The 19,859-nt window shown below is 54.6% G+C and overlaps 2 protein-coding genes across 8 annotated transcripts in view; one reads left to right on the top strand and one right to left on the bottom strand.

The window, feature by feature from the left end:
- The first annotated feature begins 1,399 nt into the window (after positions 1-1,399).
- Positions 1,400-7,167, top strand: LOC142032500 (tapasin-related protein-like). Its single transcript, XM_075031140.1, is given in 6 exon segments — positions 1,400-1,615; positions 1,618-1,825; positions 1,976-2,248; positions 2,283-2,336; positions 3,122-3,202; positions 7,073-7,167. Coding segments are annotated over 6 exon segments (927 nt in total).
- Positions 6,192-19,859, bottom strand: part of RAP1GAP2 (RAP1 GTPase activating protein 2) — a 66,150-nt gene continuing 52,482 nt past the window's right edge. For 5 of the 7 annotated variants that reach the window (XM_075033105.1, XM_075033110.1, XM_075033111.1 and 2 more), the window contains 10 exons: positions 19,414-19,500; positions 19,052-19,186; positions 14,917-15,054; positions 14,420-14,538; positions 13,996-14,109; positions 13,340-13,457; positions 12,821-12,947; positions 11,468-11,547; positions 11,209-11,247; positions 6,192-10,233 (listed from right to left, as the gene is read on the bottom strand). In XM_075033105.1, coding sequence (XP_074889206.1) covers positions 11,239-11,247; positions 11,468-11,547; positions 12,821-12,947; positions 13,340-13,457; positions 13,996-14,109; positions 14,420-14,538; positions 14,917-15,054; positions 19,052-19,186; positions 19,414-19,500 — 927 coding nt within the window. In that variant the 3' untranslated portion in view covers positions 6,192-10,233; positions 11,209-11,238. The remainder of the gene's footprint in view (positions 10,234-11,208; positions 11,248-11,467; positions 11,548-12,820; positions 12,948-13,339; positions 13,458-13,995; positions 14,110-14,419; positions 14,539-14,916; positions 15,055-19,051; positions 19,187-19,413; positions 19,501-19,859) is intronic. The other 2 variants (XM_075033106.1, XM_075033108.1) reach the window with 1 other exon arrangement.

The raw sequence follows: 19,859 nt of genomic DNA, 5'->3' as shown, positions 1-19,859 counted from the left end.
TTCAAAACAGCTTCTGAAAACCATAATTGTTTCCTATTTATATACTTCCATACCATCATCACTAGAAGTCCTAACTTAAATCACCAAAGCTTTAACATAGCCTTACCCGTTAAGCCTTATCTTAGTTTTTCAGCAGATGGAGCACTCTCATGGTGTTTGCACAGAAAGCAAGCTCTGCAGCTTGAGCTGCCCTTTTATGGCTAGGGAGAAGTTTCGGGTGAAGAAACTGAAAGAGGTTGGTCAGCTGGCATGAGCAAAATGGTTGCAAGTCAGGGTCAGAACAAGAATGCAAGGCTCTAGTTCCCATCTCCAAACCACAAACTTGTGTTGCTTGACCCCCCACCCCCACGACCTGGTGTTATCTGATCAAGAGAGACACAGCTGCAATGCTTAAAAATAGCAGGAAGGCTCTGAGGACAAGCAGCCCCTGACATGGTGGCTGGGCCACTGCAGCAAGGGACTCACAGCCCCATCCCCATGCAGCCTCCCCAGCAGGACCCTGGCAGGGTCAGTGACGCAGGGGTGGGCAGCTGCCAGCACCACCAGCAGCGGTAGCACTCAGCACCATCCATCGCTGCAGAGCCCATCACCGGTACGTACAAACCCCATGCCTACACACCAAGCTTCTCAGATCCGCCCACTCCCCTTGGCCACACCAGCCTTTTCTCTATCCCTCATTTAAAAAAAAAAATTAAATGGATTATTTACCATATCAGGAGCACTCTACTGAGAGCATAGAGCCTCACTACATCCAAGCAGATAAAATGTGGCAGAAACTCAGCCTGGAATCCAAGACAGGGAGAGCTCTTCCCAGTGCCCTCTTGCAAGCAGCCTAGCTAATGCTGCTACTGCCACCCAGCTGCCTTTTATAATAGCCCCAGCAGGTTAATTGGGCCACTCAGCTGACTTCAATTTGCCACCCAAAGTGTTGGGATGCTCTTTAGCACTTCCCAGCATTGAGGTCACACGAAGGCTCCTGTGTACATTCTCTCGCAGCTTTTAGGTTTGTGATGATTTCCAAAGCAACAGCCAGTGTGGTGGGAAAGAAATGCTGGTTCATTAAACCTTCTATTGCAGTAAGAGTTACGGAGAGGTTATTACATCTGTTGCTCTGTCACGTAAAAATGAGTTGAGAACAAAATATAGCATGGAAGAAAAGTGAGTTATAAAAGTGCTGCTTGGGCAGTGTTGGACCGTGCCTTCCTGACTCGGGGGGCATCCCGCATCCTGGCTTGTCACGTCCCATGGCTGTGCACGAAATGGGAAGGTCCGGTGGCCTGCAAGCCGTGAGCCAGGCTAAAGGCTTGCCCCAGGGACTAAGTCACGGGTGGGTTGGGAACTGGTCCACCCAAGCCCCCAGCCCTGCTCAGGCTCTGCAGTACAGCCCTGGGGCACTTAGATGGCGGCTGGTGCCTGCTGCTCCCCCCCATACACACAGAGCCCCCCGGTGATGCCACCACTGCCCGATCCCAGCCCCTCACCGCTGCCTCTCCCACACAGAGTGCTTGCCCTCCTCCGCTCGGCCCTGGCCACAGAGGGCTGGTTGGGCTCTGCCTTCTCCACGGACCACCGGGCAGCTGTGCCCACCCAGTGGGTATTGCACCAGAAAAAGGGAGGCGCAAAACCCGCCTGTTCGCTTACAGTGGATCCAGCAAGCAGGCGGAACGCGTGGCTCACCGGGCTGAGATGGTCCTGGAGGAAATCCCAAAGGGAAACGCTTCTCTGGTGCTCAGAGATGCGGAGGTGAGAGCAGAAGGAACCTACTCGTGCTTGGTGTCAGTGGCTTCTCTCACTGGGGTACAGTCAATCCAGCTGCAAATAGAAGGTAATAGCATGGGCTTGGGATTTCTTTTTTAAGACCAATGGGAAGTGCTCAGATGCATAGCACATAAAACTGTATTTGGTTTTGTTTAATGATGGAAACAGAATTTATGAGTTGAGAGACTTAGCAGTGTAATAAATTTTCACTCACCAGAAAAACCCACAGTGACCATTAACATCACCTCTCTGTCACTGGTGGAAGGAGAGCAGCACAAGCTGGTCTGCAACATCAGGCACTACTACCCACACAACACCCTGGCTCAGTGGCTCCAGGAGCCAAAGGACACTTGGAAGTTCCCCGATGTCATGAAGAACGTTCTCGCGACTGGTGACCAGCAGAGCAGCAACGGCACCTACAGCTCCTCCAGGTGCTTCCTGCTCACAGCGTCCCTGAAGGATGGTGGCCATAAGTACACATGCTGGGTAAGTACACGGTGGCCATAAGTACACATGCTGGGTAGACCACCCCAGCCTGCAGTCCCCCATCAGAAGAAGTGTGACCATGGAGGTGAGGGGTACACCGCTCACCTGGGGACATTGTCCCCTGCACCCTTGACCCCATGGGATTGCTGGGGGGGAACTTCCCACTGATCTTTCCCCTTTCTCACTCTTCACTTCCAGTGCTCTTCTCAAAAAAAAAAAAAAAAAAAAAAAAAAAATTCCAACAAATATTCTTTTTTCATCAGACTTCTGCCATCTTAATGAAAAACAACAAAATTGACTCCTTGATTCAAAATTAAATAAATTAGGTAGACCACTTTTTTTTTGCCAGAATGTCCATTTATAAGGAAAGTCAGCTCCTGGCCAATTCTGGCCCAAAATTAACAGTCTTCTTCATAAGCAAGAGCTGGGTCTCTTTTGAAGCATCTGCCAGATGCCCTTAGCAAAACATAGAGAACTCTCTTAACAAAGCAAGTTTGAAATGTGAGGGGGTTTTTGTCTTGGGCAAGATAGGAGATAATCTTTGCAGAGAGGATTGAGTGAGGACAGCATTTCAGACCAAATAGCAGTGCCAAGCCAAGCTATTTGGGGTAAATCTAAATTTGGCCTTTAATTCAGTGTGATCAGTGAACTCCAGTAAAATGTGCTGCAGCCTGATTGCGGTTGCAGGATCACCGCCTGCTCGCTGGTGCTTGTTCTCACCCTCATCCCCTGCAGTCGACCTGTATGAGCTGCTGGTCCCGTCCCCGTCCCCATCCCCGTCCCCTGCGTGCGATGGCAGCGTGGCCGGGGTCAGGCAGCGTGGCTGGGGTCAGACTCTCGTGTCTCTGCTGTTCTTCTTTCTTTTGTTCATGGGCAGAAGCTACCTCCACCGCCTGGCTGCTGCTCCTCCTCAGCCTCGCTGCGTGCCTCGCAGGCACCCTTTGCTACCACCACAAACGTAAAATAACCTCCAGGCTACCAAATCTGGGCTGTGGGGAGGGAAGGGGTCTGCTGGTGGCAGCACTGCTGTGCCAGCCGTCCCCACGGTGGGTGGGTGGCCGAGGCTCTCCCCAGGACCCCTGTCACCAAACTGGGTTACCACTACCCAGGAGGTGGAAGCTGTGCTTTGTCTTCTTTTAGTCATAATCTCTTTTTTTCCTTTTTCCCTGCCCTAGTGAGGAGCACTGCAAAGGTAGGTGTGTTTTCTGTTTTCCATTTTCTACCTGAAATACATTTGGTGCTTCCCATTTTACCCTTCGCTAATTCATTGCTGTTTTACCCTCCGGCCCAAACCTTACTAGGGACGGGACCTCCAGTGCCAGCCAGGTAAGGAGCAGAGCTCCTCTAAAGAGCACACAAAACATGTGGAGTGCCAAATCCGGAAAGGAGGGTGGAAAATAACAGCCTGAAGGCCACTGTCTGCTGGGGAACCGCGGAGGCGGCGTGAGTCGGCCAGCGCAGCCCAGCAAGAAGCAAGGGCGGCAGGAGGTGGGCAGCCCGCTCCCTGCGGGAACCACGCTACGGAGCCTCCAAGGGCTGCACATCATCGGTGCCTCCACACCCTGCCAGAGCTATGGCACTCCTGCAAGGCATCCCAGAGCAAATGGGAGGAGGAGGACAATTGGGACAACATTTTTTCCGGAGTCTGTGGTTACCACGGCGGTAGGATGGGGGCTCTCAGATGTGATAGACATGTACAACAGGGAAGAGAAGGCAGCAAAACTGAGACAGCATTCAGTATCGTGCATTGCAGGGCGAGGTGAGCACTTGATCCACATCCCTACGCCATCCATTCTCATTCAGTCTTTTCTTCTTCTGAAACTTCTTTTCCTTTGGTAATTATTGCCCCTGGCTTGAGCACATAAAGCCGTCAGCATATCCCAAGAGCAGTGTCTGTTGCAGTAGCCAGCAAAAGCCCTCTTTGTGCTAGGCACCACCTGTCATCCTTGGCCAAAAATAGGCTAAGAGTGGGAGGAGAGAACTCATATCCCTGTCTGACATGTGGAAAGCCTCAAAGGTTGCTCAGTGTCAGGGTAGGCTTGACTCCTCTCCTGATGTGCGGGGGGGGCACAGAGCTCTGCTGTACCTCTGGGCTGTCTGCTCTAAAGGTGAAGAGCTCTTTCTCCACGGTTGGTGTGGCTGGTCCAGGCCACCTGTGATGGCTCACCCAAAGTCTTTTCTTCTCCCGCTTTATGCAGGCAAGTCTGGCACTTCACTAATGAAAAAGCCGTAAAAAGACAAATATGTTTATCCTGATTCATTGCAACAATCAAAAAAAAAAGTATGAGTGAAAAATTTAAGAGAGGAGAAACATCTCCAGCACATTGCCAAAAACCCCACAACTTGCCTGCCAAATTCCAATAACGATCAGTCACTAGCTATGTGTGCACATAGCAGGACTGATGCGCTGCCTGTTCCCAGCCCTCTGTAAAGCGCTCGCCGCTGTTGCAGTCAGTTTTGCTGTTCACCTCAGCAAACTGGAACGTGACCACAGCCAGAGGAAAGAGGTGGCTTCATCTTGGGCTGGCCTCGCTTTGTTTTAGCCAGAGATGGGATTTGGTGACACACAGATTCCGTGCTGGTTCATCATGGACAAGGGGAGAATTTGGGTTTGGTAACCGAGAATGATTTCTACACCAATAAAGAGAAATGGAACTTTTGGGGGTTGTTTTATCCTTCATCTGCCATTCCTGGTGGAAGCCAGTGGCTCTGACGAATGTGTCCCCGTAGCTCACGCTTTGCTCTGACAAACACGTCCCCATAGTTCACACTTTGCTCTAGGCAGAAGCGTGCAACCCAGAGCAAAGTCCTGGGTCCCCAGTTTAAAGGAGGCTGGGGTGACCTCCCCTGAGCGCTGGCAGCAGCTCAAGCGCTGCCCAAGCCCCTTTCCAGGGCAGGTTGCCCTTGGCTTTGCTGCGCCTGGGCGAGAGCAGCCGCAGCTCCAGCGCATCCCCCCGCCGCTGCAGCCGGCACCCACCCGGGACCCCGTCTCAGCCCTCCCTGGGTACCCACAGCCCACAGCTGCAGCTGCGGCCAGTCCTGCCGGTGCATCCCCTGCGGTGTCGAGCTGGGGTTGCCACAGGGTCTGCGGGCATCAGGCACCCGAGCCGGGCTGCTGCACGACGGAGGGTGAACAAAACACTCCTCGTGATGGAATTTTTTTCCTGGCAGAGACAAGTATTTTATTCTCACAGGTACAAATTAATGGGTTCGTTCCCCTCATCAGAAAATGTTAAAAAACTAACGCTGGCTAATAGCTTTGTGCTTCATTCAGCCTGAGCCGTGGAGAAAATGTACCAGACACGCCGCCTCCAAACAATAACAGCTTTTTTTCTTAGTGTCCTGAGAGGAAGAGAACTGGGAAATTAGGGGGATTTGAAAGGAGCCTGAGGAGCTGGAGAAAGAAAATCCAATTTCATTGTTAGCTCACAGAGGACATCCAAAGGCAGCCAAGATGTCGGAGACTGATGATCCAAGGTAAGCTAAGCTGGTTTAGACAAACTGAATTGCTGCCTGTTTATTTTCTTTACCACATGTGGGCTGGCTGCTGACAGGGACTGGTTTATATTGAGGGACCGGTTTATATTGAGCTTTATGGGGTACTAATTCCAGTTCAAACAGAACAGTTCACTTGATTAAAATTGCTATGCATTTGTAAAGACAAGCTGGGTCCTCCTCTGTTAATACGGTCCTAGTGTTACGAGCATCAGCAGAGACGTCCCAGTTTTTGCACTCTGACACTCCTCTACTTCAGTTTGTGATTTTATGTGAACTCACTCAGATTCACACCAGCTCAGCCCCGGTCTATGCCGTTGCATGGTTTTTACAGGGATGTAAAGAAGATCATTGTTCCCAAAGAGCTCACTCACTTTATGGATATACACAACGTAGTACACATATGGACACAAAATATGTTATTTATTGTGAATTTTGCAAAGACACAGTTAAGCAACAAAATATACATTTGTGAACCTTTAGTTTTATACATAACAAATACAATCTGCTACCATAGCAATAAATTAAATGTACATTATTTACAACAGACATAGGCCACCAGGAACTACAAAGCACCGCCTCTCTACATAAAAAATAAACTTTGTCAGATACATTTCTTCAAGATTTATTTTCACTCTATAAACTCTCTTCACATTCTAATGATATAAATTCAGCATTTCCCTTTGCAGGATATACGCAGTGCTACATTCATTAAAACATAATGAAAGCATGCTCTAGGACTGGGGAATGACAGACTCTTTGCCAGCTCTAGTGGGACAGAAGTTGGAACATCAGCAAAGCAACGTGAGTGCAAGGTATGATCTGCAGAGGTGCTGAGCTCTGACCAGGCGCTGGTCTTAAAAGCAGTTATCAGCGCTAAGCACCTCTTGTAGTCCAGCCGAAGACAGCCGAGAAACCTCGGCCCCGGTTAACAAGCCCATTCATGCCAGGGACGTATCCTGGCCCCTTCACCTGCCGTTCCTGAAGACCCTCAAAACTCTGGAAAGAAACTGAGTTTGTGCTTAGGATCCCCCCTTTTCGCTCAGAAAAAAAGCACTTTGATGTTGTGCTTAAGTGTAATCCTGTGCTTGACTTTGTGGGATTTCAAGAGGATGCAAGTATGTGCTAAGTGCTTTCCTGAATAAAAGCCCAGACGGAGCAGCAGCTGGCTGCCAGCTCTCCGCAGCTGCAAACCAGTCCCCAGGGCTAACGCAGGAGACGCTGGCGGAGGGGAGCCGGATTCCCTCCCCGCTCCGCTGCCAGGGCTCGGAGCCTGCAGCTCCGGCGCTGGGGAGGTGGACCTGGACCTCACCTGCCTCTGCCTCTCACCCAGCTCACCAACTGGTCCAAGCCAAGCGGCAGCCAGGGTGCAGCGGGAGCAAGCGGGGGGACCGAAACCCCGGCAAGAAGGGGAGCAGCCCCCCGTGACAGGAGAGACCTCCCCACGCAGCCGGGGGCTCCCCCGATCCTCCCCCAGCCCCATTTCTGAGCCCCTTCTGCTCCCTCTGCAAAGTCACTTCCGAGTCTGGGAGAAGTTATGAGCATGGAAACGGTGGGGATCAGAAGGCAAAACGCACTGCCCAATAATTTTAGTGTCAGTTAAGGATCCTTTCTTTTATATATATATACATACATATATAAAAAAAAAATCACTTTTCTGTATGTGTATATATATGTGTGTGTGTGTCACTTACAAGCACAATACATTTTGCAATATATATACAGAAACACCTTTACCCACTGCTGGAAGTGCCTCCGAGGTTTAACACAACTGCTGGTCAGTCCCCAGCACCGCTACGGGACAACCGGGGACAATTCGGGGGCTGAAAGGAGCACGCCACGCACACACAGCTGCAAGGCAGTGCAGGGAGGCAGGAACCACGCTAGAGCTTGGCTAGGACAGGAGCTTTAAAAGCCCAGTTGCCATTAAGGATGTTGCAGTAGGTTTTTACAACCAGCCTGGAGGAGTGCTGTTGAAAATGTCCCAGAGCATGCAGGAGCTGCTGGCAAACCTTGTGCCAGACCTCGGCTCCGGGCCCCGCTGGTGTTCCAGCAGGCTGGCGCAGGGAAAGGCAAGCCCAACGCACTGCGTCTCTCTCCCTAAATCTTCACACTGTCCCGCCTGCCTGTTAATCCCATTCAAATAATTCTACAAATCAATCTAGGTCAAAAAGGAAAGTCACAGTTTCAAGTAAAAAAAAAAAAAAACAAAAAACCAAAAATGAAAACCTCAGCTGATAGTAGCCACTGCATCTGCTGCTGAAAGATCTCACAGAGATCATCACCCATGCGAATAACAACATCTACAGAATCAAGCAACTTCTCAGGGAAAAAAAAGCAAAAACCAAGAACACACCCTCAAAGCAAGTCGTTGCACCGGTCAGTATTTCACTGCGCAGCATAAGAAAACCAGACCAAAAGCTTCTAAAGGGAAAAACTCGGGGTGGGTTTGAAAGTGCGACCAAAGCATCATCAGACAGAAGTGCTGAAGAGCAAAATATGTGGAACCTGAGACACCTAGAGCTAGCTACAGACCAGGCTAAGCACACTGTGCTTTTCCTCTTTCAGAGAAAACCTCAAGATTCAAACTCTATTTCAATGCAACTCACTGAAAGCAGGAGGGAGTGTCCCCACTGGTGGTTGTTGGTATTTACTAGTCCTACACAGTGCACTTAGTGCCTGTGAAACTGTTCTCCGCCTTTCCCACAATGCATTTTCCTCCTTTCATCTGATTTCTCCCATTAGGGCTACAGCCTTTTCTTTTCAAATGGAGAAATCAGATGCACAAGTGGGAGCACCTATACAAACCGAATAGTAAGGTTGTCAGATAGTACCACGCAGAGCCTCGGTTAGCAGAGCCTGGCTGGCTTTTCTCTGGTCCAGGGGAGGTGACGGGGCGCAGGGGAGGTGAAGGTTTGCTTCGACAAGCACTTGCCCCCAGAGAGAGGTGCATCCTCCTGGGAGCAGCCCCAGCCACGGCAGCTGCCCAGGGCTGCTTCCAGGTGTGCAATTCTGCATGCGCCTCCTAAAATTGGCTGTCAGATCCTTTTGTGCCCCTTGGAGCTCCAGCTGTGTAAAGTTAACTTTGGCACTCAAAGTTCTGTTTTCATTAGGAATCATGAATTCAAAGAATTGCTTTCACTTGAGATTGAGAACCTTATTTCATAGGGTTTTTTGCAAAGGTCACAGATTCTGGTAAGGGGGAGGGAGCATCTCTGCAGCATTGCAGTGTACCTTTCAGAAAACTGGTAAGGGAAATCAGAGCAATGTGAAATTCATGGACAGACTTCAGTAAACTTTAGACGAAGTTCCATAAAAGAGCAAAAGGATTTCTTGGCATGTTGAGAGAGGTATTTTTTGGAAAAGGGTGTTACAGGGAAGCCACCTTGCAGAATTCCTAATCTTTGTCTTTCAAAATAAACAAAAGCACATTCAAAAGCAGCAGGACAGATTCTGCAAGGAGTGGAGCAGCCTAATGCCTTCCACATCTCCGGAGTTTTAGCATTTGCTTGCCTGGTGATCCAACCCATAGGGTAAAGCAGAGCCCGCCAGGTAAATTCACTCTGAGTACCAGTTCTGGTATTTAGATATACTACAGCTTTAGCTTTGGTTAATCTTTTCCAGGCCTGTGCTCAGAGTTTCAGGCAGGGAAAAAGCAGGGAGCCCATATAAACCATTTCCAAAGCTGCCGAGAGGATGAGTTGGCCCCAGTCTCCAGCTGTGCTCCCCCAGGACTGGTTCGCACGTCCTCCTCTTGTGCCAGAAACTAAGTATGGATTAAGAGGCTGCATCTGCCCTACCACTTTGCAATGTGGGTAGCGAGCTGGAGGGGGGAGGCAGCAGGGGGCAGCTGGTGACCTGCTGCAGCCGCCGCCGTGCTGGCAAGAGCCGCCCGGGCAGCACCGTGGGGGGAAATTTTGCCCCGTTGTCTCCAAACAGAGGAGAGCAACGATAAACGATGGGGCAAGGGAACTGCCCCGGGGCCAAGCAAACACGTAACTTTGCCCTGACCATCCACCTTTCCAAAAAACAAACACAAAAACCTCTGTTTCCCCACTGATAACTGCAAATAAAGCATGGAGGGACCTGAAGTGTGCGGGGGGTCCGTCCTGCTTCCCCTCTGCCCGAGAGGAGCCGGCTGGCGAGCCAGGAGGGGGGGATGGATGGTGCCCACCTGGTACCCATCAGCCGCAGCACACGCGGGCACCCGCGGGGCAACACAGCACGGCACGGCACGGCGGGGGGACGCGTGTGCCACGCGGTCAGAGACACGTCCCCTCCCGCGGCGCTGAGGGAGGGGTGCGGGGCGTTTGCTGGCGAGGGGTTCACCCGGTGGGAAGGTGGCTGGGTCCCTGTCGGGGCAGAGATCGCGGCAAGGTGAGAGCTTCTTCCCGGCGCTGAGGGGCAGCCAGGAGGTGAGGGCACCTCGCTGCCGGGGCGTGCATTTTCCCATGGGATGTTGAAGAGTTTTCCCTTTGTTGACACAAAAATTCTCTGCAAAGAGGAAAAGGATAAAAGCGTCAGAGACTGTGGAAGGAGAATATTCTCACTCCTGCAGTGACGGCTATGAAGCACCAGTCCCAGGGAGGGAGCTGAAGCCGTGGCAGTGCCCATCCCGGAGACAACAAGCCGCTCGCCGCCTCCGGACCGGGAGAGGAGGAAACTCAGTGATGGGCTGAAAACCATGGCCTTCTGAGACCCGTGCTTTCAGAAATGGAAATTTCTCTCGTTTCAAGTTTTATGGGCTCTTCTGCTCAGCTAGGAACTTCCTAATGAAAACCCTGATTTCATGACATAGGACTCCAGGAACTAGAGCCTGCAAGAAAACCAGTAAATAAATTCCTTGTGGCTTGCAAATGCCTCCTGTGTGAAAGCACCACTCATGCTGGTGGCCCTGTGCAGGGGCAAAAGCCATGCTGCTGGACGGGAATTCCCCCAGCCACCGAGAGCCCAGGCTAATCACGCTGCACTCCCTTCACCTCTGCCCATAAAATCCACCTCAAAAATTGGCCGTTTCCATCTGGTTTTTGGCAGGCGTAAGGACACCTGCTCTGCTTTTCCACCCCCAGTGCCCAGAGCAAAGCACAGCAAACCTCATCCTCCCTGCGGAGATGGGCACAAGCGTTTCATAAAGGCTAACTGGGAAAAAATGAAACCTACTGGGCTGTGGCCCATCATCCCTGAGAGCAGGTGGCAAAAGCGCTGTGGGAGCACCTACTCCAGAACTCCAGAAAGGAACACATACAGCTACACAGCGGCACGGATGGGCACAGACCTGTCTGTCACAAACCTCTACAGTTTTTCTCACTCAGTGCTGCCCTCATCTTACAAAAGCGTTTAGGATGCCTTAAGATATATTACTGATCACATATTTAATAATAAACAGTGCAATTGGCCAACGTTAGCTCTACAGACTTGACCACAGATGAGACAAGTCATTTTGCACAACACCGTATTACAAACACCCACCTTTTACAAGTTCATGACTTCTTCTTCCTGCTAGTGGCTCTAAACCAAAGAACAGAATATGGGTTGGGTTGCAAATGAAGATGCAAGAAGTCATGAAACCCCTTCCCCTTCCCCTCCCTCACCGACTGCCCCTCGCAGGCTCTGCCTCCTGCTCCGCAGCCCCCGCACATCCCAGACCCCCCACGCCGCACGCCTGCAACCCGGCAGGGCAGGATGCGGCCACGCAGCATCTCGCCTGGCGAGAGTCACTGGCACCTACCGTGCTGGAGCTGCCGTGGCTGAGCTTGTCGAAGCGAAACTTCAGGTTTGACCTTGGAGAGTTTCTGTTCTTTATATCTGCTGGACGGAGGGGAAAAGCAAAGAAGAAAAGGAATAATTTGTGAACAAACATATTTGCTGAAGCTGTAGTGCTGACTGCCGCTTGCCCAGCCTGACAGCCAGGCACTTCAATAGACTGTCATGAGCGCTACCAATATTTAGTCTATCTTGGCTGAATGTTTGGCAAAATCTGTACATTAAATGTTTTTGATGGAACAAATTGAGGCTTAATTACATTTCACAGTCTTTCTACTGGAAATGCCACTGAAAAGGCTACAAGAAATGACTGATCCGAATAATGTATGGGTGGATTTTCATGTTCTTGGCAGGAAAAATACAAAATAAACACTTTAAACATTAAAAGGGGCTGGTTGAATAGTTCAGAAAATCACTAATGAATTAAGGAGGAGGACCTGTGGGGTGCTGAGGTACAAAAAGCCAGCCAGACTGCACTCTGCAGCCCAGCGCTTCCCCCGCGTTGTTCCCCGTCACAGAGCTGTTCAGGGTGGATTTGTGCCTCCCTGGCTGTTTCGCAAGCAGCTCCTAAATTCATAATGTGCATTTTCATTTGGATTGTGGTGCCTTACAGCAGGTGCTCTGCTGCACGAGGAAATCAAAGCCACGGTGATCCATGGGCGAGGGGCAAGCGCTGCAGACATCCCCCAGCCCCACTGCACCGTCACCAGTGCTGTCACCGCAGGACGCACCAGCAACGGGCCATTTCTGCCAATTTTACCCTGTCGAATTGCACCTCATTTTGCAAATCAGCTGACTGAAACGGATGGAGTCGGTGAGTGAGTTAGCAGCAGGGGTAATGGAGCCAAGACCAAGGGAAGCTGCTTGTTTATTAAATAATTTGTGAGTCATGGCTCGGGCCTTGGAGACGGCGAGTTTCCACGACTATTGCACAAGCCTGTCAGGGGAGGAGGGAGGAAACAAAGCCGCAGCAAAAGCCACCTCTGCGCTCTAATTTAGCAGGGAAACAAATTCCCCATGGAAATACCGAAATAAAGCACACGGGGCCGTCTCTCCAGAACAGCCTCGTCAGGATGGGGATTTCAGGATGAGCAAGAAGTTGCCCCGCATCCCGTGGGATGCCTGTCCCGCCAGGACGAGCGCGGCCGCTGCTTCGCCCCGTCACCTTCGGCAGATGCCTGCAGCCCGGGCAAGGCTGGGGAGGGGGCTTCTCCGTCCCAGACCCACAGACCCCATCCCAACCCACCGCTGCGGGACCCCAGGGGCTGCAGGAGCGAAGGCAGAGCCAGTGCCTCCCCCCAGCCCTCCCGTGACCCACCTGTGGGGCTCCTGCTCATGATCACGGGGGTGGCCGTGGCCCCCACGCTCGGGCTCTCGCTGCCGGGCGAAGCGCTGTAGACAAACACGTCCTGCTTGAACGGCGATGCCGTAGACGGCTGGCTTCCCTGCACGGGGAGAGATTGGGACACGGCTTTCACTTGTGAGCCAGCTTTCCTCCCCGCGCCCTGCTGATGCCCCGTTACAGCCCTGCTCGTCAGCGGGAGACCTCAGCCTGACGGAGCAACCTCCCATCCCCAGTGTGCCGAGCGCTGCCCAGTGCATGCCAAAGCTCGCTGGGGTGTCCCACCGGGCACCCCAACCCTCCTCCTCCCCGTACCCGGGGACGGGATTAAGTCCCTCGATGCCAGAGGGGAGGAGGCACCTGGCGGGGGGGGCCACGGGGCGCTTCCCCCGCACAGAGACCACCCGAGGGTCCGGAGACAGCCCGAAGCCCAGGGACACACGGAGCCGCAGGGTCCTGAGCCCGAGTGTGCCGCGGGGTGTGTTCGGTGCCTACCACGCTGTCGTACTCCTCCAGGGTCTCGCTCTCCCCTGCCGTGCTGCTGAAGCTGCTGGTGCTCGAGGAGGAACGGGAGATGTTCGACCTCCCGTTCTCTTTCAGCTTAATAAACGGCCTAGAAAGAGGCAAAACAAAACACAGGGCACGTGGCTGTCATTCACAAAGCTTTGTCACTCAGAAAGATGTGTCCCTTGGGCTACGGCGGGGACAGACCCTCCTGCGCACCCCCAGAGCAAAGCTGCTGCCGTAGGGATGAACATAGCGGGGTGCTTCTGTAAGTCACCATTTCCAAAAGCATGGGATAAAGCAGCTGGTGGGTGCCACCAGCAGAAACCCCTGGGTCAGGCTGACTCCCCGGCGGCAGGGAGGGATGGGCACCACGGACCTCCCCAACTCCCATGCCGTGAGGGTTTGGGCAACTTCTGTCAAATACTGCTCTTTGCTCTTCCTCTTCTTTTTAAAGATGGCTATTTTCAGACCATAAAGGAGCTGCGCTCATGAATCACCAGAATCTTTTTTTTTCCTCCCTTGCTATCAAACTTATTTATAGTAAAACCTGGAGATGGTTTTGTTTGACAAAGTTCCTGATGGTCTGTGAGCTACAGGGTGACTTGAGCTCTGGTCGGAGGAGGATGGGGCTCTTCCTGGCTCACCTGTCTTTGTTGGGGCATATTTCAGGGGAGCTTGGGTTGGACGAGGTTTCAGATTTCATTTCTTGGGAAGAATGTCCCAAATCTGGTGTCTTCTGGGCTCCAGAAACACTGTCGCTGAGGGCACAAAGAGACAGGTCACATGAGTTATACAAGACACTTAAAAAGGATGGTCAAATTATACTCCCCAACACCAAATGCTAAACTGTAAGAGTCACAGATGCTCTCTGGATACCACCACTTTGATTTAAAACAGAGGGAAGGGATCCAAGGCACAAGTCCTCAAACACGGCAAAAGCAGCTCTCATTGCTGGCTCGTGTGGAAAGGGGAGGCTGCGCCCCAGGCAAGGTCTCCAGCACTCACCAACAGCTTCTCTAACGTTTAACATGCAATAGCGGTTTTTAACAAGGGCGATGTCAAACTTACCACCTTGTCCTGCTCTCCGCCTGGCTCTCAGAGCCTGTGTGCAGGCGAGGGAACAGCCCTGAACGGCGCTTGATGGGGCTCCTGGACTGGTTCTTGGCAGCAGCCGCTGGTACGGGGGGCTGAAAGCACAAACAGTCCAGGTTGGAGAGCAAAGCTCCTTCCTAGAAGCTCCTAAGACTAAACATCCTACGAGGAACCGTGCTGCCCACAATTCTCAGCCTGTGCATCCTGAAAACTCATAATGCCAGAATTTCTTTTGTATTTCCTTTGTACTTTGGGGCTGAAAACCCCCAGAAGCCAATCTTTGGTTCTCCCTCAAAACAAGCCCAACTCGAGCATTCATAAAATCATGTTCTGCTCAAGTCTTCTCGCCTTTACACTCACCGCCTGTGCAGGGGACTGCCAGACTACGTCAGCACACTGCAGTGCCCTGCCAGGCTGGGGAGAGAGGGATGGACAGACGGACAGCAGGACGGAGGGCACGCGGCCACGCTCACCGAGAAGGTGGTCTTGGTCACCTCGCCGCTGTTGTGCGCGATGCCCCCGCTGAGGCTGCCCGGGATGCCGCCGCCGTGGTGCTTCTTCTGGCTGCCCACCATCGTCTCCATGGAGTGGCTGCGCACCCGGATGGCTCTCTGAGGCCGGAGGGGACAGGGGACGGCAGGTCATCACCACCCTGCGGGGCACCGACCCCAAACCCCCTCCCTCCCCAGCCCCAGGTCTCTCCCAAGCACATCAGAGAGCAACCTGCCTGGTCCTCCCCCCGAGAGCCAGCACACACCAACGACAATCCGACAGGTAACGGCAGCAGACATTGCACCGCACGGCCGGAGGATGAGCCGCCCCTCGGGGAGCCCCACAGCCACAAAATCAGATTTTCCTCCCACTGCCCCCCTGACACTGCGTGCGAGGGCCGAGGACTGCAGCTACAGGACCAGGAGCGGCAGACATGAGCCCCGGAGCCCTGCCTCCTGCCTGGCTGACCTCCGAAAGCCCCTCAGCAGGAACGGGGACCACAGCTGAGTTGCAAGCCAGTGTCTGGATGCACACACCCACCCCGCGATTCAAACTGGACTCGGAGAGGACGGGTCCCAGGCGGAGCCTCCTGCCCTGCCTGCACCTCTCCTGTGTGCTGACGGACCTCTCCAACCTGCCCCAAAACATCCCCAGAGCTGGAGCCTTCACAGCCGCTTCACAAAAGTACTTCTGTTCTTCAGGGTGCTTACGATTGAAAAATCCTTTTAGCCTGAACCTCTGCTGCTGCTGGTTTGGCCCATCCATCTCTAAGAGGCATGGAGATGAGCTGCACAGCATCATCCCCACGGCAGCCACAGACTCTCCCTGCTCCCTTCGGTCTCCATTTCTCCCAACTAAACAGCCCCCTTCCTTCACTCTTCACATCAGCCACGATCCCCCAGGCTCTGGACACGCTTTCCTCGGACTGCCCCTGCCTGAGCCACGTCACCGAGTCTGGGCGCAGCTTCCAGCCAAGAGCCCACCGTGCCCTGTGCCAGTGCTGCAGCCTGGTGTGGCTTCTCCTGCTGCATCCCCGCCGCTGGATGCAGCAGATCAACGACCACGACTGCCGCTGCACCAAACTCCTCCTGCAATCCAACCGCTCAACCAAAGCGCCTGCGGCCTCCTCCCAGTCCAGGCTGAGGGCTGCGTTTCCCGCACAGCCTTAGGCACCTTGCTCACTCAGCAAACCAAAGCCTGTTCCCAGCTGCCTTGAAACATCTGTGTCCGTTTTGGCACAGGCTGGTTTTTACGGGAGCGAGATGCCCAGTGCCAGGCCTTGTGCCCTCGTTCCCTCTGGCTGCCCCAGAGAGCTGGAGCACCACCGGAGCTCCGTGCACCGAGGGATGCCCACGGCCAGGCGCACCTTGCCCGGGCACAGACGAGAAGCACCGAGTCCAACCCACCTCTGCGGCAGAGCCCAGAGATGTGCCGCGCTGGGTATGGACACGATGGGACTCACAGCCCCCGCGGAGCTCTCCACGTCCCCCGGGAAAGGACCAACGGCCGGGCTCTGCGGACATCGGCGGCACAAGCGTGGGAACAGGACTGCTGTAACCTGTTTTGACTCAAACTGTTGCAAGCAGAGCTGCGCATACCGGAGGCAGAGACCTTCTGCAGATCTGAACACTCATCTGGGTGCTTAAACAGGACCTGAACTATTTTTAAAGTCTTCTCTCAGTTGTTGTCCCAAGCACTTACAAATACGACCACGAGATCTTTTGAAAGTCTGGCACACGCTATGAAAAGCAGCAGTGAAATGTACAAGTTAAAAAAAAAAATATCTACACCCATATTTCAATTATTGCAGTCACCATAGTAACGGGAGCCCAAACTGGACTGTGATGCCAGCGTGCCAATTAAAGGAAAGTTTCTCTTCGCAGCTATTCCCTTTGAATTGCTGCTGCGCTATCCGCTGCGCCATGGCTACCTCTCCTCCAGCCCCTTGAATCCCTGCTGAAGGTAAAGAGATTTTGGAGGAAACAAGCCATCAAGGGCGAGATTTCTGGAGATGCCCAGCACTGTATCCACGGTGCGCAAGCACCAGTTTGCTGCTGGCTCCAGGGGTTACTGAGCTGCAGGCGGACCTGCACCAGGGGAAGTGGGAGCTGCAGCCCCGAGCTCTCACCGAGACCCAGCCCGTGCCAGGGACTACGGCCACCCCGACAGCCCACGCTGTCCCTTCCTGCCCACGCAGTGACAAACACCAAGCAAGAGTCCATCAGACCTGATTTATTAGGGTCAGCAATTCATACAAAATTTGACAGTGTTTGCAGATAAAAGTAACCGGTTGCTTGCTTTGCTGCCAGCAGCTCTGGCGGGCGCTCGTGCCGTGCGGGCAGGAAGGTCTCTGCCCGGGGCTGCCGAGGCCGCGGAGCTCTGTGGGGCACCCCGACACCCCTTCCCGGGGTGGGGGGGGCTGGCCAGCGGCTTCTCCCCCCGCAGCAGGGAGGCGAAGGCAGCCCTCTCGCCTGCTCAGAGCCCAGCAGAAACAAGCTCCGCTTTCCTCTGAGCAGCCGGCCAAAACAAAACGGTGGGGATCAGGTCTCGCCCCCTCCCAGCCCTCTTATTTTCCGTCTGTCCTCTCCCCGTTCACTCTGACAGCGCGCGGTGGAGGACATAAGCTAGCAGGCAGCCCAGCAGCGCGGTCCCGAGGCGGATGGGCAAACGCAGCCCAGCCCGGACCGCGGAGCTCACCGCCTGCCCCGGCACACCCTGCAATGCCAAGAAAGCAAAGTCCACTTTCTCGTACGCAAAAAGCGTGCAAAATAATGATTATTTAACACCAGCACCTCAGACCCTGAAGCGAACGCTGCGACGTGACCGCCCAGCATCTCCATTTCTACGACGTATCTCGTATCTCAACGGGACACACCTGAGCCTCCACCCACTCCCGCAGCGGGGGCCAGGGAGGTGCTCACCCCTCCTCTGGAGCCGTTGGGTGCAGGATGAGGTGACTCATCTCCTACCAGCGCCTGTTTCTCTGTACTACAGAGAAAATCGTGCCTATAAGGTAATTGCAGGAGTTGTCTCCGTACAGCCCCAGCCGGGGCAGCTCCTCCGCCCGGGACGGCGACGGCCACCCCCCACCAGCACCCCTCCCCGCTGCAGATGCAGCTAAAACGGCCTCTGCCAGGCAGAGCCGACACACCAGGAGCAGGATGGGGAGAAGCGTCAGGGAGCTGCACGGGGAGAAGCACGGCCACAGGCGTCACCCATGGCAGGGACGCGGTGCCCTGGCTGGGGGGCTCCGTTGAACGCCCCCCTGTGAGCGCAGCCCAGATTTACACGTGCCAGCCCTTCCCACCGCTGTCGCAGGGGAGCCTCACCGGAGACTTCTGGCAACAGCTCATCCCCTGAGACTCAAGAGCTGCCCCTCCATTTCGAGGAACGTCCCCCGCCACCCAGCTGGTCACTGTCCCTACCACCAACGGTGGCCCAGTTTCATCCACATCATTTTATCTCATTTCTTTTTCTCCTCCCCCCGCTTCTCCCAACCCGCTCTCCTTCTCTCCCCTCACACCCCCAACAACCCCTCCCAGCACACACTCAGCACCATTTCCCCCCTCCGCACCCAGCACCTCTCGTCGTGTCTCCCGTTTAACACCGTGACAACCACCTCCTCCCCATTCGCTGTGGCAGCCACCCCTGGGCGTCCTTCCCCCCCCAGCCCGAGCCCCGTCCTGCAGCCAGGGTGGCACAGCGGGGACAGCCAGCACCCCGGGCACACGAGCAGGACTTGCCTTGCAGCAGCGAAGCCCGACTGCAGGCGCAGCCCGCGCTGGGGTGCTGGCCCTGGACCGAGACCCCTCCGGAGACACGGCGAATGCCAGAGCACGCCGGCGGGAGAGCTGGTGCTCAGGGGCTCTGGAGAGGTCACCCCGATGGTGGCACTGACCAACAACGCAGCCTGCGCCTGCTCCCACCGGGACCAGCTTGGGGATTCACTGGGTGAGTGGGTGGTGGCGGCAGCGCGCTCCCACCTCCTCCCGCCGCGCTGCTCTCAGGGGACATCTCTCGTCCCCCGACGCTGCTCACCCGCACCTTCCACCAAAATGCGCTTTGCCAGCCCCGGGTGCGTTTTAACTCCGCTTTTGGCAAGGGACAGGGCTTTACCTTGAAAGACTCCAGAAAGCCTCCGTGACCCCCGTTCTCCAGCTTGTCCTCCTCCGGCCCCAGCCCCAGCATGGTCTGCGTGTGCCCGTGGAGCTCGTCGTGAAGGTTGTCCAACAAGGCGGCCCGTGTCCGGTCCTGGGGAGCGAGAAGGGGCTCAGCCGGGGGTGCCGAGGGAGGGGGGCAGCGCCCGACCCGTGGGGTCCCGCGGCCATCGAGCGAGCCGAGACACGTGCACGCTCCGGTCACTCGTCCCTGCGAGCGCTGACCCAGCTCAGCGCAGGGAAACGCGGCTTCGAGGAGGAACGCCGACGGCCTCCCCGCGCCTGCCGCGGCGCTGGGCAGGGGCGGGTGGGCGACGTTACCTCCAGCTTCGCAAACTTGTCGGACTTGCAGCAGGCGTTTTCGGCGTTGATGAGCTTGGTCAGCAGGAACTCCCGGAACTCGGGGCTCTGGTGGAGAGAGAGCCACGGTGGAAAACACCCGCTGTCGTAAGACTCTGCGTACCTCTGGTACCGGAGCTGTACCGACCCAACAACCGAGCTCACAGCACCCTGCAGCCCCCTCCAGATGTGGGAGCACTGGTGGAAAACCCCAGACGGGCTCGGGGTGCCCTCCTGCGCTGGCCGTCCCCCCCACACTGACACAGGTGCCCCGGCAGCAGAGCCGCAAGTGCCGCCTTGCACGGGTTATGCTGTGTGGTGGTGCACGGCCTCCCGCCCCACCATAAACCCCGTGGGCCTCACTAGAAATCAAACTAAATCCATGTAAATTCCGGAAGTCATGTTTTCCCTAAGCAGGTGAGCTTGGA

Source organism: Buteo buteo, chromosome 7 (assembly GCF_964188355.1).
Source record: "Buteo buteo chromosome 7, bButBut1.hap1.1, whole genome shotgun sequence".
Lineage (NCBI taxonomy): Eukaryota > Metazoa > Chordata > Aves > Accipitriformes > Accipitridae > Buteo > Buteo buteo.
This window is presented reverse-complemented; position numbering and strand designations above follow the sequence as displayed.